This window comes from Solea senegalensis, linkage group LG5, assembly GCF_019176455.1.
Source record: "Solea senegalensis isolate Sse05_10M linkage group LG5, IFAPA_SoseM_1, whole genome shotgun sequence".
NCBI lineage: Eukaryota > Metazoa > Chordata > Actinopteri > Pleuronectiformes > Soleidae > Solea > Solea senegalensis.
Genome location: NC_058025.1, coordinates 13,529,797 through 13,542,356, shown reverse-complemented (window position 1 = coordinate 13,542,356; position 12,560 = coordinate 13,529,797). Strand labels below are relative to the sequence as shown.

The following is a 12,560-nucleotide window of genomic DNA, read 5'->3' as shown; positions in this document are numbered from 1 at the left end:
TATGACAACAAAATATATTTTTTTACACTGAAACCTGACCTGCATGTACCAGTGGAGGATGTTTAATATTCAAGGACAGAAATGATACAGGACATACAGGAGCATTCCTTTGTGCACAATGGGGAATCTCTAGTTCACCCAATAATTGTAGAAACCAAGTAGCCGAGTTAACAGGCCTGCTGAGCTAATGACATTGATGTGAAGGGATGTACGCTGGAGTGATTGTCTGACTGTTTGAGATGAGTAAGTAGCACAAGCAGGCTCATCATGGACCTCTCATTATTTGGCCACAAATGGAAATGCAAATCGCTCACTTTGCTGCGGACGCTTCAAATTTATTAAACTAAAAGGTTTAATTTCCATTTTTCTCTGCATCAGCTTTATTTATAAATGTCATGCCCTATGAAGACCCTGTTATTTTCTCCCTCTCCTGCAGGCTCTTAACAAATCTGCTCATTAATATGGAAATGGGGAATCAATCGCTTTTCCAGCAGCAGAGGGCTGTTTCTGTCTGTGGTGTGGAATGTGCTCTGACTGGTCATCAGCACAAATAAATTCACACACAAACACACACCACGTATAAAGCTATGTACCCTAACTTACCTTTATACAGTATCTATTTATATCTCCATCAGTGCGCTTATAAAAAAAAACAAAAAACATTTTACGTTGCATTTCACTGTATCATTGTAATGACTGTCATAATAGTGCCAGAGCGGCACCAGATGTTGCAGCATTAATAACCCATAATATCAAGTCCTGCTTATCCAACCTTTCAGAGCCCTAAAATAACACTCGTAGACCTTAATGAGATGTAATTATGCACAAGGTTCTTATTCAGGGCAATATGACGATAACTGCATCTGTAGCTTTTAACACTTGGTTGTCATAGTTGGCCAGTAAATTGCTTCTCCCCTCTGCTTCTGACTGTCTGTCTGTCTGTCTGCCACACACACACACACACACACACACACACACACACACACACACACTTGCTGCAACCTATCTACTCTGGTCTGCAACCTAATGAACATTACTAAATGGCCATGACCAGTTGGTTAAAAGACTAATGCAGCAGCTATTAGCCAAAGCGGTTGTTTCCACACTGAGTCATCTGAGGGAAGCAGCACTGGAGAGTCCTGAGTGGACAAGGGCAGATAGGTCTCGGACTTCACACACCATTCTTTTCCATGTACACACACATATAGTTTATATACAGTATACAAACACACACACACCGCTGAACAGCATGTTTATCTTTCAAATTCGACAGCAAACAAACCATGTGACGTTTTCTCAACCCACAGTGCATTAGTGCTTATTAGGGCCTCAAGGTGTGTGAGTGTCTTATTAGGAAAATTCAGTTTCACTCAGGGTCTCAGCACTGCGGTTGCAGACCACTGGCCATTGATTATTCATAGAGTCTGTGATTGGGTCCATTAATACAAGATTACGGAGGGATGCTCACTCTTTCTCTTGCTGTGTGTGCGTGCGCGTGTGTGTGTGTGTGTATTGGAGTGAGTTGAATTGCAATGAATTCAGGGTTTGTGTTTTGTTCATCAGCGTGGCAGCAACACCATATAGATTATGTAGAGTACATTATCCAAAATGAGTAGGTTTGTGTCTATAAAAAATTAAGAACTAACCAAACCACGGGTTGAAGTAAATGGTATCGGATAGGCTTTGCCAAAACCAAAGTAGCATGGTGCCTTTGCTATTTAAATATGACCAATAGGATTCAAACAATAAGAGGGAATATCTTAAGTGCCATCATTTAGAACATACTGTAAGATTTCTACCTAATAGCATTTGTTCTTCAATTGAAGCTTAATCTGGGTAAATGGTGCTTAAATGTTTAAATCACATTTACAGGCTGTCAACTGATCTGATGTTCTTCACATGGTCACCCTTCGTTTGAATGAAAATAAATTGGTGGCAAATGAGAAAGGATTATGCAAAACTGGTGGAGGAAACTTATTGGATCATAGCTCCCCCAAGTGGGCATATTTGGCAACTGACGGACACTAAGCCAATGTTGGAAAGTACACTCACCACAGTCGCTTTAAGGGGGCCTGATACTTCTTCTTGTAGAGACAATTGAGATAAAATGATTTCAGTAAATTGTCTGGGATTGCCATTGAGCAAGAGGTCACTGCTAAATATGAAATATTGGAAGTCTAGATTTACCTCTTCTTTCTTTTTACAAACATGCTTTCAACAGAACCGTATACACTTCCAGATATCATCCTAATTATCATTTTCATCATTAACATTATCATCGTAATTTTACAATGGAAGACATTGCTGTGGTATATGACGTATACAACTCAAATAATGTACTATAATAAACCCAACTGACAGAAATTAACAGAAAGATGTAAATATCAAACCTGGAAAAAAATATTTTAAGTCTTTATTATGTTTTTATTTCTGTCAATATCCTAGCTCTGGAGGGTGATTTTGCTCTTTTGTTTCAGTTGGGCTTTGGGGTAGTAAAAATTTGTAGAAAAAAAGTAATAATTGCTCAAAAAACAACAAGTAATCTAAATATTGTAGCATATTTGTCAGAAAATATTTACTCACACAGAACACAAAAAGTTAGTATATAATAAGTGTACTGTTAGTGTATGGGAGACTGTGTGTCTTTGTAAATAGTGAAGCTGCAATGTAGTGCTGTGTGTATTTAATGAGAGTTTAGAGACAAGGAAGATACTTTCAGAAAGATCTGTATCACCAAAAAGCCTGATTCCTTGCATAAAGTAATTAATTATACCGGCAGTAATTACTGGTAGAGACCTAATTACTCTAAAAGACAGGTGGTGATGAGATGGTTTACGGTGTCTATTCCAAAATGGAATGCCGTGAAAGGAACAGTCTACAGAGCTTTGACGAAATGAAATTCTTAACCTTCATCAATGATCAAAATCAAGAGGAAAATTCACTTTAAATTATTTTATGTATTCTGAATTGTGGCGCATACAGAAATAGACCTCATGTGATTTAAAATGTTTGCTTTCACTCTTTTGTATGTGCTTAGATCTTTATTTTAGGATGGTTTATTTTATTGCCGATTTATTTCATTGTTGTCCTTTTATTGTTGTCCTGCTGTCCTTATTGCCATGTTGTCATTTTCTTTCCTTCATTTTCTACAAATTATTTTGTTCAAGGTCGTGGGAAAGCTGGAGCTGATCCTAGCTAAATAGGGCAAAAGGCACACCAAATGTGTTAATTTGACCTGAGAGATAAGGTTGTTTCTAGGAATGCACAATATTGGACTTTTTGCCAGTATATTGGGAGTGATTGGGCCAATAAACAATACGATACTGATATATGTATGTTTTTCCTTGCACCCAACTGCAGATGAAATTTAGTCTTTTCTGTAGTGAAATTCACATATGTTGCATACTATTGTCGCAGAAGATGTACATTTTCTTCATTGAGCTAAATAAAAAGGTGCAAAAATAATTGCTGTAGAGGGCGCCAGCATAAAAGTCAAGAAGGTAGCAGTCTATTTAGCCTACTGTTGTAGTCATTAGTTATATCAGCAGACTTTGATGTGTTGCTGATATCAAATAATACATTTTAAAGCCATTATTTGCCGATACTGATAACGTAACGATAGTATCAGGCATCCCTAGTTGTTTCTATTATTGCAATATAACTTATTGTTGGGTACAGGTTTCAATTTTAAAATGTAATATTTCAAGAGACGCAAAGCAGGAAAGACTAAGAAGCAGATGATCTCAGTATACATGAAGCGTACCTGTACAGACTCCATGCTGTCCACGGTCCTGAAACAGTGACGTAGGTGTGCAGCTCATCACGCATCCTCTCATCTTCTGCCATTTCTTTCAGCCACGGGCTAATTTGCTAAACAAGGGGTCTCCATCAGCAGGAGGCGGGGAAGACTGCGGGCAGCAGAGAGAGGCAGTCGAATTACCTTTCCGAGGAGAACTGTGGAGCTCTTCCACACTGTAAAGTGTTAAAAAAACGCGACACAATGTCTGATTTTGACAGCAACCCGTTCGCAGACCCGGACTTCAGCAACCCTTTCCAGGTAGCTAACCTGGCTAGCTAGCCTGCTAACGCTTGGAGAACTGTTGATGCCAGTCTAACGCTAGCATCCCTGCTAACGGTCTGACTAGCTAGCACATAGAGCTAATGTTTGTCTGTACTGTCAGTCTTATAACGCACATATGAAATGTCTGTTGCCTTTTTTAAATACATCTAAGGTTTATACAACACGTGACTGTCTGCCTGCAAATTCACTAAATAACGACGATGCAAACAAAGAATAAAGCCATATGATGTTAGCTAGCTAACTCTTAGCATCAATCAGGTACGTCGTGTACCAACAGTTACCAACAGTCATATACACATGAACACAATGTTGGGATATTAAACGTTACGTTGAAGTTAAATGCGGTATCATTAATGTTTCAACATTAAGTAAGGAATTTAAGATACTGCTGTATTAAAAAGGTGTCGCACACAATGCTGACACTAAACTAACCCTGGAATCACACGGACAATCACTTAAAACACATTGAAAAAGACAACAGTTGACAAAGCTTTTGTTTGAGTTTCTTCAAGTGTCGTATTCATTGTAGGCCAAATGGTGACAACAAACCCTTCGTGTTTTACATAGACCAGTGTTGTATAATATGGTGCACTGTAGTAAAGGTTTTCTACCTGACACTTAACACCAGGGGTTGACTGCAGTTTGGCGATGGCGAAGCCAACAGATCACCTGTCGAACGCTAATGACTTCCCTTCCCTCTATTTAAGCATGGGCCTGTCAGTGGGTGGAGTTAAGATGGACGCTGTCGGTGTGAGTCCGAAAAGCAAAAATAGTCATTTCTTAACCCTTCTCGTTGGCCTTGATGGAAAACTAATAGGGTGTGAAGAAAACATGTTTGGCCTGTGGTGATTTTTGTTGATGTTATTATTCTACCTATATATGGTCGAATAGAAACACTCACTCATTGTCTACTGCTTTATCCTCCACATGAGGGTGGCTGGGGGTCACTGGTGCCAATCCCAGATGACACAGGGCAAAAAGCGGGGTACACCATGGACAGGTCACTGCAATCACAGGGCTTTAATATACACAATGTAACACTATTTCTATGATGTGTTCATTATCATCTTTTACATCTACTGCTCAAATGTCCCATGGACACAACCTGTTTGCTGTCACTTTGCTTTACTAGCACAATCTTGCTATTGGCTTTGACTGTCTTGATAAATCGAAATCACTGTCTCCGGGCAACACAATCAGACTGTAAGGACAGGTATTTATAGCTGGATGCAACTTACACGATGAGCTGCATCCCTTGTCAGTCATGTATATTGTAATTCTTGCACTGGATTGTGGATTTTTCTTTTTTAAAGGTTGGCCTAGTATCCAATGAAAAAGGGGATGTGAAAGGAAGTAATAAAGCTCCTTTCCATAGCATTTAGAGAACACATACAACTTTTATTATGGCTGCTACTGCAATTCTTCTGGGTCATTCAATAACATTTCTTTATCACATCTCTTTGCACCTCATTCTATTTATCGTGTTTTAAAAGCCAAGAAAGTAATGAAACACTAGCCTTAATTTCTTTAACTGCATGGACACTGTGCTCCCACTTTACACCTTACTGTTTATTCTGTTTAATACAAAAATGACTGGTCAGAACATGATCTTTAAGAGGCTCTAATTAATGTCTGCTCAAGTGTGGTTAGCATACAAATTATTGGTTGGTAGAAACAGTAACAATTATGAATTTGATTTTGTTTTAAAAGTTTTAACCCTCTGAAATCCTCGGTGTCTCGTAGGATCCTTCTGTGACGCAGGTGACTCGGTCTGCCCCACCTGGTGGTTTGGAGGAATATAACCCCTTCACAGATGCCAGAACGGTCAGCTTAAGAAGCATGACTATTGATGAGACTGTGCATGTTTATGTTCGTGTGATTCTTAATCAGTGACCTAATTTAATCCATTACCCTCTTTCTCTTCTCCTCCTCCACCTCTCAGTAACAGAGGATTCCACTGACAAAATTTGACTGCGGCCCAATTACAGTTTTGATTCAGATTCTGCCTTTTGGATTGCACATATATTAACATAGCAGATCTATGCTGGATTACAGGCAGCCCCTGGAAATGCTCCCAAACCTACTCCAGCCCCTTCCCAGAACACGCAACCTGCCATCATGAAACCTACAGAAGAACCACCTGCTTATTCACAGCAACAGACTCAGGTACTGCATACAGAAACATGCTCATACAATATACTGCAACTGCATTTACATTTACGTTTATTTGTTTTCTATATACCCATCTGTGCTTCAATGGCCTAGCAGAGGCGCAATGAGGTATTGTCTTTTATCTGATGTCTTCCACACCACACCACTCCATGTCACTGTCTTTAGTGTGCATTTATTTAATGCCTTTTCCCCACCTGTAGCTTTCCCTTCAGAGTACAATGTTAGAGCTAGGTTAGTACTAACAGAAGAAGACAAGTGAGATGACAGCAGGAGTAGATTGTGTTTCCAACCCCGCTCAAACTAACACACCCAAGCATACCTGGGTGGAAAATATCTACCATCACTTATCTTATCTGGATATCACAACTCCTGTCAGATGCTGAGTGGTGAATTTTAGGGGCATTTCTGTGTCTTTGTTAGGACCAAGCACGTGCTCAGGCAGAGTTGTTGAGAAGGCAGGAGGAGTTGGAGAAGAAAGCAGCTGAGCTTGATCGTCGGGAAAGAGAATTACAGTCCCATGGAGCCGCGGGAGGTCAGTCAGTTCAGTGAGATCCCTTATTCACACACTCGGTTCACATTAACCCTCAGAGTCAGTGTGGTCACTGGCAATTAAAGCAAGACTTATTGCAGTGTTGATAAGAATCAGGCCGTTTGTATGTTACCATGGAAACAGCTGGATTTGGCACAGCTTTCCATATTTGAAGAACAGTACACTTTGAGTATCCAAGGGCCTTCTTTACACAAAATATGCAATGTATGAATTTGTGTATTTGGGAGTTTGAGTCTGACTCATTTCATGTGCACATGAAACAATGTGCACACACTTTTCCTATATTAGCACCAATATACATTCTGGACTATGATATACATTATATTCTATTGAACACTTGAATGATTCATAGATTTGGGGAATTTAGCTTGATTTTAAAGTGTCTTCTTTAAAATGTACTTAATTAAGTAACAGTGTGGATGCACCGTTTAGTTTTCCTAAACTACATTTTAGCATCAGTTTTAAGACAAATGCAGTGTTCAGTTCACGCACACTCATTACATTTATTTATTTTAGGGTAAACAGCATATAGTGATCACTTTGCATGAGGTTAAAAAAAAGTTCTGGATATTATACAGGAGCAATCATCAAATTAGTGTTGCCTTTTTCCACACAGGTCGTAAGAACAACTGGCCTCCAGTGCCAGAAAAGTTCCCTGTTGGCCCATGTTTCTATCACGATATTGCAGTCGACATCCCTGTAGAGTTCCAGAAGACGGTCAAGATCATGTACAACCTTTGGATATGTAAGTGGATCATTATGGAGTTTATTCTCTGTTTTTAATTCAGCACAGGCAGCATTGTGTCCGAGTGCAGGCAAACAGTTTTGAGCAGTAAGCTGAGCAGATTTGCTCACGAGCGGGAGAAAGAGGGCAGGGTTTCCAGGAAAAGCATTGTAAAGCCTGAATGAGGAATTAAGAAATGGTGAACTCACAATGAAAGACAGCGCTCTTGAGTCAAGATGAGAAACTCCATGGATCATCTTTACTGAGAGGGCAGAATAACTGCCCAATTGGAGAAGTATTACCTACTCTCCAGTGAATATTATCATTGTCATTTATCGTAGTTCGGTTAAACAAGCTGCAGAGCAGCAGGGTTTACTTACATTGTTCAAGAGGCCCCTTATTCTGCAGCACATCTCATTTCAGAGTCATTAAATAACTCGATGAACAGTAATTTAAATCACTTCATTATCAAACACATTTGTCTGCTCATTTATTACTAGTGCATTAGATGAATTATAGAAGTGAGAGATGTGTACAATTTTACTGTATATAAGTTATGGTTTAATTGTGTTCTTTTACTTAAAGGAATCTCGTTTGGTGATTGTATTTTATTTATTCTCTCTCTGTCTTTCCATCTCTCTCACCCTCTCCAGTTCACGCAGGCACACTTTTTGTGAACATGTTTGGCTGCTTAGCCTGGTTCTTTGTGGACGCATCTCGTGGCGTAGATTTTGGTCTGGCAATCCTATGGTTTCTGCTCTTCACCCCCTGTTCCTTTGTCTGCTGGTACAGACCACTTTACGGGGCTTTTAGGTAAGCAGATAAATGAGGAATTCCAATGGGTTACCAACACACATATGGTAATGGGAATGCTTCTCCGCTCCTTTTTCATTTTCTTTCAAGGTGCATTATCACCAATTAAAACAATGAAACGTGACATATCAACAAATGCTGCAGTTGCTTGTCAAACCCATAATGTCCTGTTTGCTTAATAGTCAGTGTGTTTCCATGCACAGTTAAATTATTTCACATGCTAGTGGCTAGTGGGTAGCAAGTCAAGTGTCATTCTTAGTCCTCCTACCATAAACATTCAATTCTTTAAGCTGAAGTGTTTCACTGGCTGTTGTCTTCTTCTTCTGTGTACTTGCTCCTTCTCTCATCTCTGGGTCAGAGTTCATGGGCAGGAACTGTGGAGCATGTACTGAGTTTAAGTCCAACTGAATGTAAACATGCACTATCTAACATGTAAATGTACCGACTGTCATTACAACAGATGTCTCTGTTAGCCATTATGTCAAACTAACCTTATTTCAGATAAATAGTTGTGATTGTTTCTTGGCATTATTCAATCACAAGAATCTTTTTGGGATTCGTGTTTTTGGGAGTCTGGGAAGAGAGCACAAAAAATGTGGATTAAAAACACAGCTGAAGGGTAATTTTAACTGCCTCCATGTTGCTGCTGTCTCTTAATGCTCTCATTCTCTTTGTCCACCACAGGAGTGACAGCTCATTCCGCTTCTTTGTCTTCTTCTTCGTCTATATCTGTCAGTTTGGGGTTCACGTCCTACAAACCATCGGCATCACTGGCTGGGGAACATGGTCAGTATTTTGCAGCGCGCTAATATACAAGACCAACTTTCACTCACATCATTCCAATCCAAATGCCAATGGTTACAGATCTAAAAACAACAAAGCCGGTGGTGCTTTGAGACTTAGGCGCAATACTTGTTTTGTAGTGCTGTGTGAGTAAAAGTTCCAATACCTTACCTTTGTTTTGTTTTACCAGTGGCTGGATTGCAGCTTTAACTGGTCTGAACACCAGTATCCCAGTGGGCATCATTATGTTACTGATTGCTGCTCTGTTCACTGCACTGTCTGTGGGCTCGCTCATCATGTTTAAAAAGGTAACGGCATACGCCCTACACATGCTGTGTTTAATGCACTCAACCTGAACTGTGAGAATACAAATGAGAGTAACAGGATAATGATGTAAATCAGTCATTCACAAGTATTCAATTTTACTAAAATGTAAATAGCACCCTAAATAATGTGCCTTTTAAATAACTATATACAGTGTATGGAAATACTTCATAGTTGTGAAGGCTGATGTCAATTATTTATACATTAACATTAAACAGTTAACAGTAATTTTGTTGCCTATGTATTTTTGATATTGCTTAAGTTCAAATTTGTGTCTCAAAGATTTCTGACTGATCTAGGTTCTAACGTGAGTCCATATAGGCACTGGGAAAGTGTCAAGAATGAACAGGATCCCGTGCAAAACTGTTATTCACTCCAGTGTTGTGATCATGCAGGAAGAGATATATGAGACAATGCTGTGCCCACAGCCTTGTGGTCTAATTTTCTCCTCCACTCTTTCCAGGTGCACGCGCTCTATCGTACCACCGGTGCTAGTTTTGAGAAGGCTCAGCAGGAGTTCGCAACCGGAGTCATGTCGAACAAGACCGTTCAGACTGCGGCCGCTAACGCCGCGGCCAATGCTGCAACCAATGCTGCAACCAATGCTGCTCGTGGAGCCTTCAAACCTCATCCATAAACTGACACATGCCCACACACACACACACACACTCATGCTTACACATACACACTCATGCTTACACACACACACACACACACTGATAAGATGGAGATGCACAGCTCTGGCCCAGTTCCTCGGATCCAACATATATACAGGAAGGTGCCCAGAGCTGTCCACCCTCACCTAAGAGTCAGTCACACATCCACCATGTCTGCTTCTCAGTCAGCTGACTATATGCTCACATCCCCTGAAATGTCCACTTAGCGAGTTAAGGTGTTCTCCTTGAGTGTGTGGGATTTCATGTCAATTTTCTTACTCACTACTTCGCTCCCATGTCATGCTGAGGTGATCCTACGTCAGGCAGAGATTGGCATTTCGAGCATACCTTATTTTTGTCATGGTGACGACCTGCAAGCCGCTTCCTGCCTGGTAAACACAGTGTTGAGTTCATGAAAAAGTGATAATCTGATCACGGTGTTGCACATGAATCTGTTTTCTTGATCGCGTACTGACACGAGTATATGTTTGAATGGCTGCGGCTGTGTGTGAATGTGTACTTCACTAAAAGAAAAATGTGGCTCCAGTGTGGAGGGTTTTTTTTATAATACACTGCTTGGTCATGGAGATGTGAAAGGTGAATTTCACCTTGGACTATATCAGCGCTTCTAATCTCAGACAATACCATTGTGATGATGGTAAAATGTCATTCTTAAAGAAAAAAAAAAAATGGGATTATGTGTGTATGTTGTGATGAAAGGACCTGCCCGCAGTCCCCAACAGTGCTCCGATGACCTCTGTGTGCTACTTTGTTTGGAAAAGTGGGCTTGGTCGGCATCTCTGTAGCTTACTAAGATGTGACAGCATGAAAATGACGTGCTTTAACAGCGGAAGAATTTCTTCCCTCATGTATTTTCCATCGGTTTTCTGTGAGAAGCGAGTTATAAAACTACTGCATGTCCCAGTGGCTGTTTGACAGGTCACCAGTTCTCACCACTAACGTTTATGTAGTTCCAGGGCTTTCATGGGCTGGTTCAGCAAAAAAAAAAAAGCAGAGAACGCCCTTTCCTTTATGTACGTGTGTATGTTTGGCATTAACTGTGTGGCTCTCTCCTCGGTTGTTTTCTTTCACACTTGGTTAGAAACTAACGCGCTAATGAGTCTGAGAGTTGCAGAGTCGTAGCCTCCTGTTTTCATGTTTCCTGTAGATGGAGGACACATGGTCCCTACAGAGTGATTACTGAGAGAAGTGACCTGGCTTTTCTCACTGAAGACGACCTGGACAGTGTTAAAGCTATTCCTTTAGAATACCCTGTATAGAAAACATAATAAATACACTGATACTGGTGATTTTTTTTGGTATTTGTTTCATTTCATAGCCAAAATAGATTGGACTTGATGCACATTCTATGTCATCACTAAGAAATGTTAATTTATACACAATAGCGTGGGTGTTTTTCAGCACAAAGTTGTACAGACTACTGTCATTAAGGTGAAATATGGACGTGGATTACATTAATGTTGTGGTTTAGCACCTCATAGTGGTGAAGAGTGGATGTTACACACACGTGTGGCATTAAAACAATGTAGTGGGTGAGAAACTTGAGGAGAAGATCAACTTTTCATGAAGTAGTTAAGCCTACATTTTGTAAGCAGTTCATGTTATTTTGGACATCATATCTTTTAATGTATTGCACATTTCTTGTTTTGCGTCAATTTTCATGCAAAAGACGAACATCGGTTTTATTTATGGCGTAATTTATGTTGTTTGCATTTCAGTTGTGTTTGGTTTTGGTTTTAAAGTGTGTTTTTGTAAAAATGACATGATCGTAGCATCAGCTAGATTTAAAAAAGAAAAAGTGTTAAATTACTTGCGAGTTGTGTATGTGTGGGTAAAACTGTGTGTATGATTGGTGAACGAACAAGGAAAATCGCCCTCAAGTGTTATTCTAAGTCCTGAAAAGCTGTGAGAGATCTACCAAATGTCATGTAGGTTGTTTTTTTTCCATCTTGGTTTGTGATGTGTTCCCTTATCATATTTTACTTTAAGGTATTAACTACTTATTAACTACTACACTGACAGAATTTCCATGTATCTATAATTTGAAGCAGTTGTTAAATGAAACCGTGCCACAGTGAATATTTTGTCGACGTGTTTGATGAGCTGGCCCGCAGTGCCAGTGATGTGTTTGAAGTCTGCCGACACCAAACTTTGTTTTTGACCACTGGCCTTTTTATTTCACTGAATTAAAGAAGAAAGTCATTCAAAAGGGACACTTGTATATTTTGTAAAATTGAAAATTTGATCTCCATTATCAGAAACATGTAAAAAGAAAATGTAATGCACTCTTGTCTGGCCTTTGTCGCATGTGAAATAGTTTGAGTTTTGTATATTTATGGTATTAACATTAAATAAAATTTGAAAGAAATCTTGTGCATTTACGTTTACAAGTTTTGTCCAGGATCAGGTTTGGATGCAACAAGCAAACAAAGCAAA

General features: G+C 39.7%; 2 protein-coding genes across 4 annotated transcripts in view; one reads left to right on the top strand and one right to left on the bottom strand.

The window, feature by feature from the left end:
• LOC122769145 (corticotropin-releasing factor-binding protein-like) overlaps positions 1-3,836 on the bottom strand; it is a 74,886-nt gene extending 71,050 nt beyond the window's left edge. Inside the window, exon 1 of the mRNA XM_044025458.1 lies at positions 3,764-3,836. Within this exon, the coding sequence (XP_043881393.1) occupies positions 3,764-3,836 (73 nt within the window). The remainder of the gene's footprint in view (positions 1-3,763) is intronic.
• A 149-nt stretch (positions 3,837-3,985) lies between these two features.
• Positions 3,986-12,492, top strand: LOC122769146 (secretory carrier-associated membrane protein 1-like). 3 transcript variants are annotated; one of them, XM_044025463.1, is made up of 10 exons: positions 3,986-4,057; positions 5,825-5,905; positions 6,137-6,247; positions 6,350-6,361; positions 6,674-6,785; positions 7,420-7,548; positions 8,181-8,340; positions 9,025-9,126; positions 9,314-9,431; positions 9,911-12,492. In XM_044025463.1, the coding sequence occupies exons 1-10, from the start codon at positions 4,001-4,003 to the stop codon at positions 10,082-10,084; spliced, it is 1,056 nt and encodes a 351-aa protein (XP_043881398.1). In that variant the 5' UTR covers positions 3,986-4,000; the 3' UTR covers positions 10,085-12,492. The 3 variants fall into 3 exon arrangements, with proteins under 3 accessions (XP_043881398.1, XP_043881397.1, XP_043881399.1); XM_044025462.1 differs by having other exon boundaries at positions 6,347-6,361; XM_044025464.1 differs by lacking the exon at positions 6,350-6,361.
• Positions 12,493-12,560: the final 68 nt, after the last annotated feature.

What these genes read in the sequence shown, in the direction of transcription:
- LOC122769146 (XM_044025462.1), top strand. Translation starts at nt 4,001, where the DNA reads ATGTCTGATTTTGACAGCAACCCGTTCGCAGACCCGGACTTCAGCAAC. An exon ending in CCTTCACAGATGCCAGAACG is followed by an intron (nt 5,906 to 6,136) that starts GTCAGCTTAAGA and finishes GCTGGATTACAG; the next exon opens with GCAGCCCCTGGAAATGCTCC. An exon ending in GTCCCATGGAGCCGCGGGAG is followed by an intron (nt 6,786 to 7,419) that starts GTCAGTCAGTTC and finishes TTTTCCACACAG; the next exon opens with GTCGTAAGAACAACTGGCCT.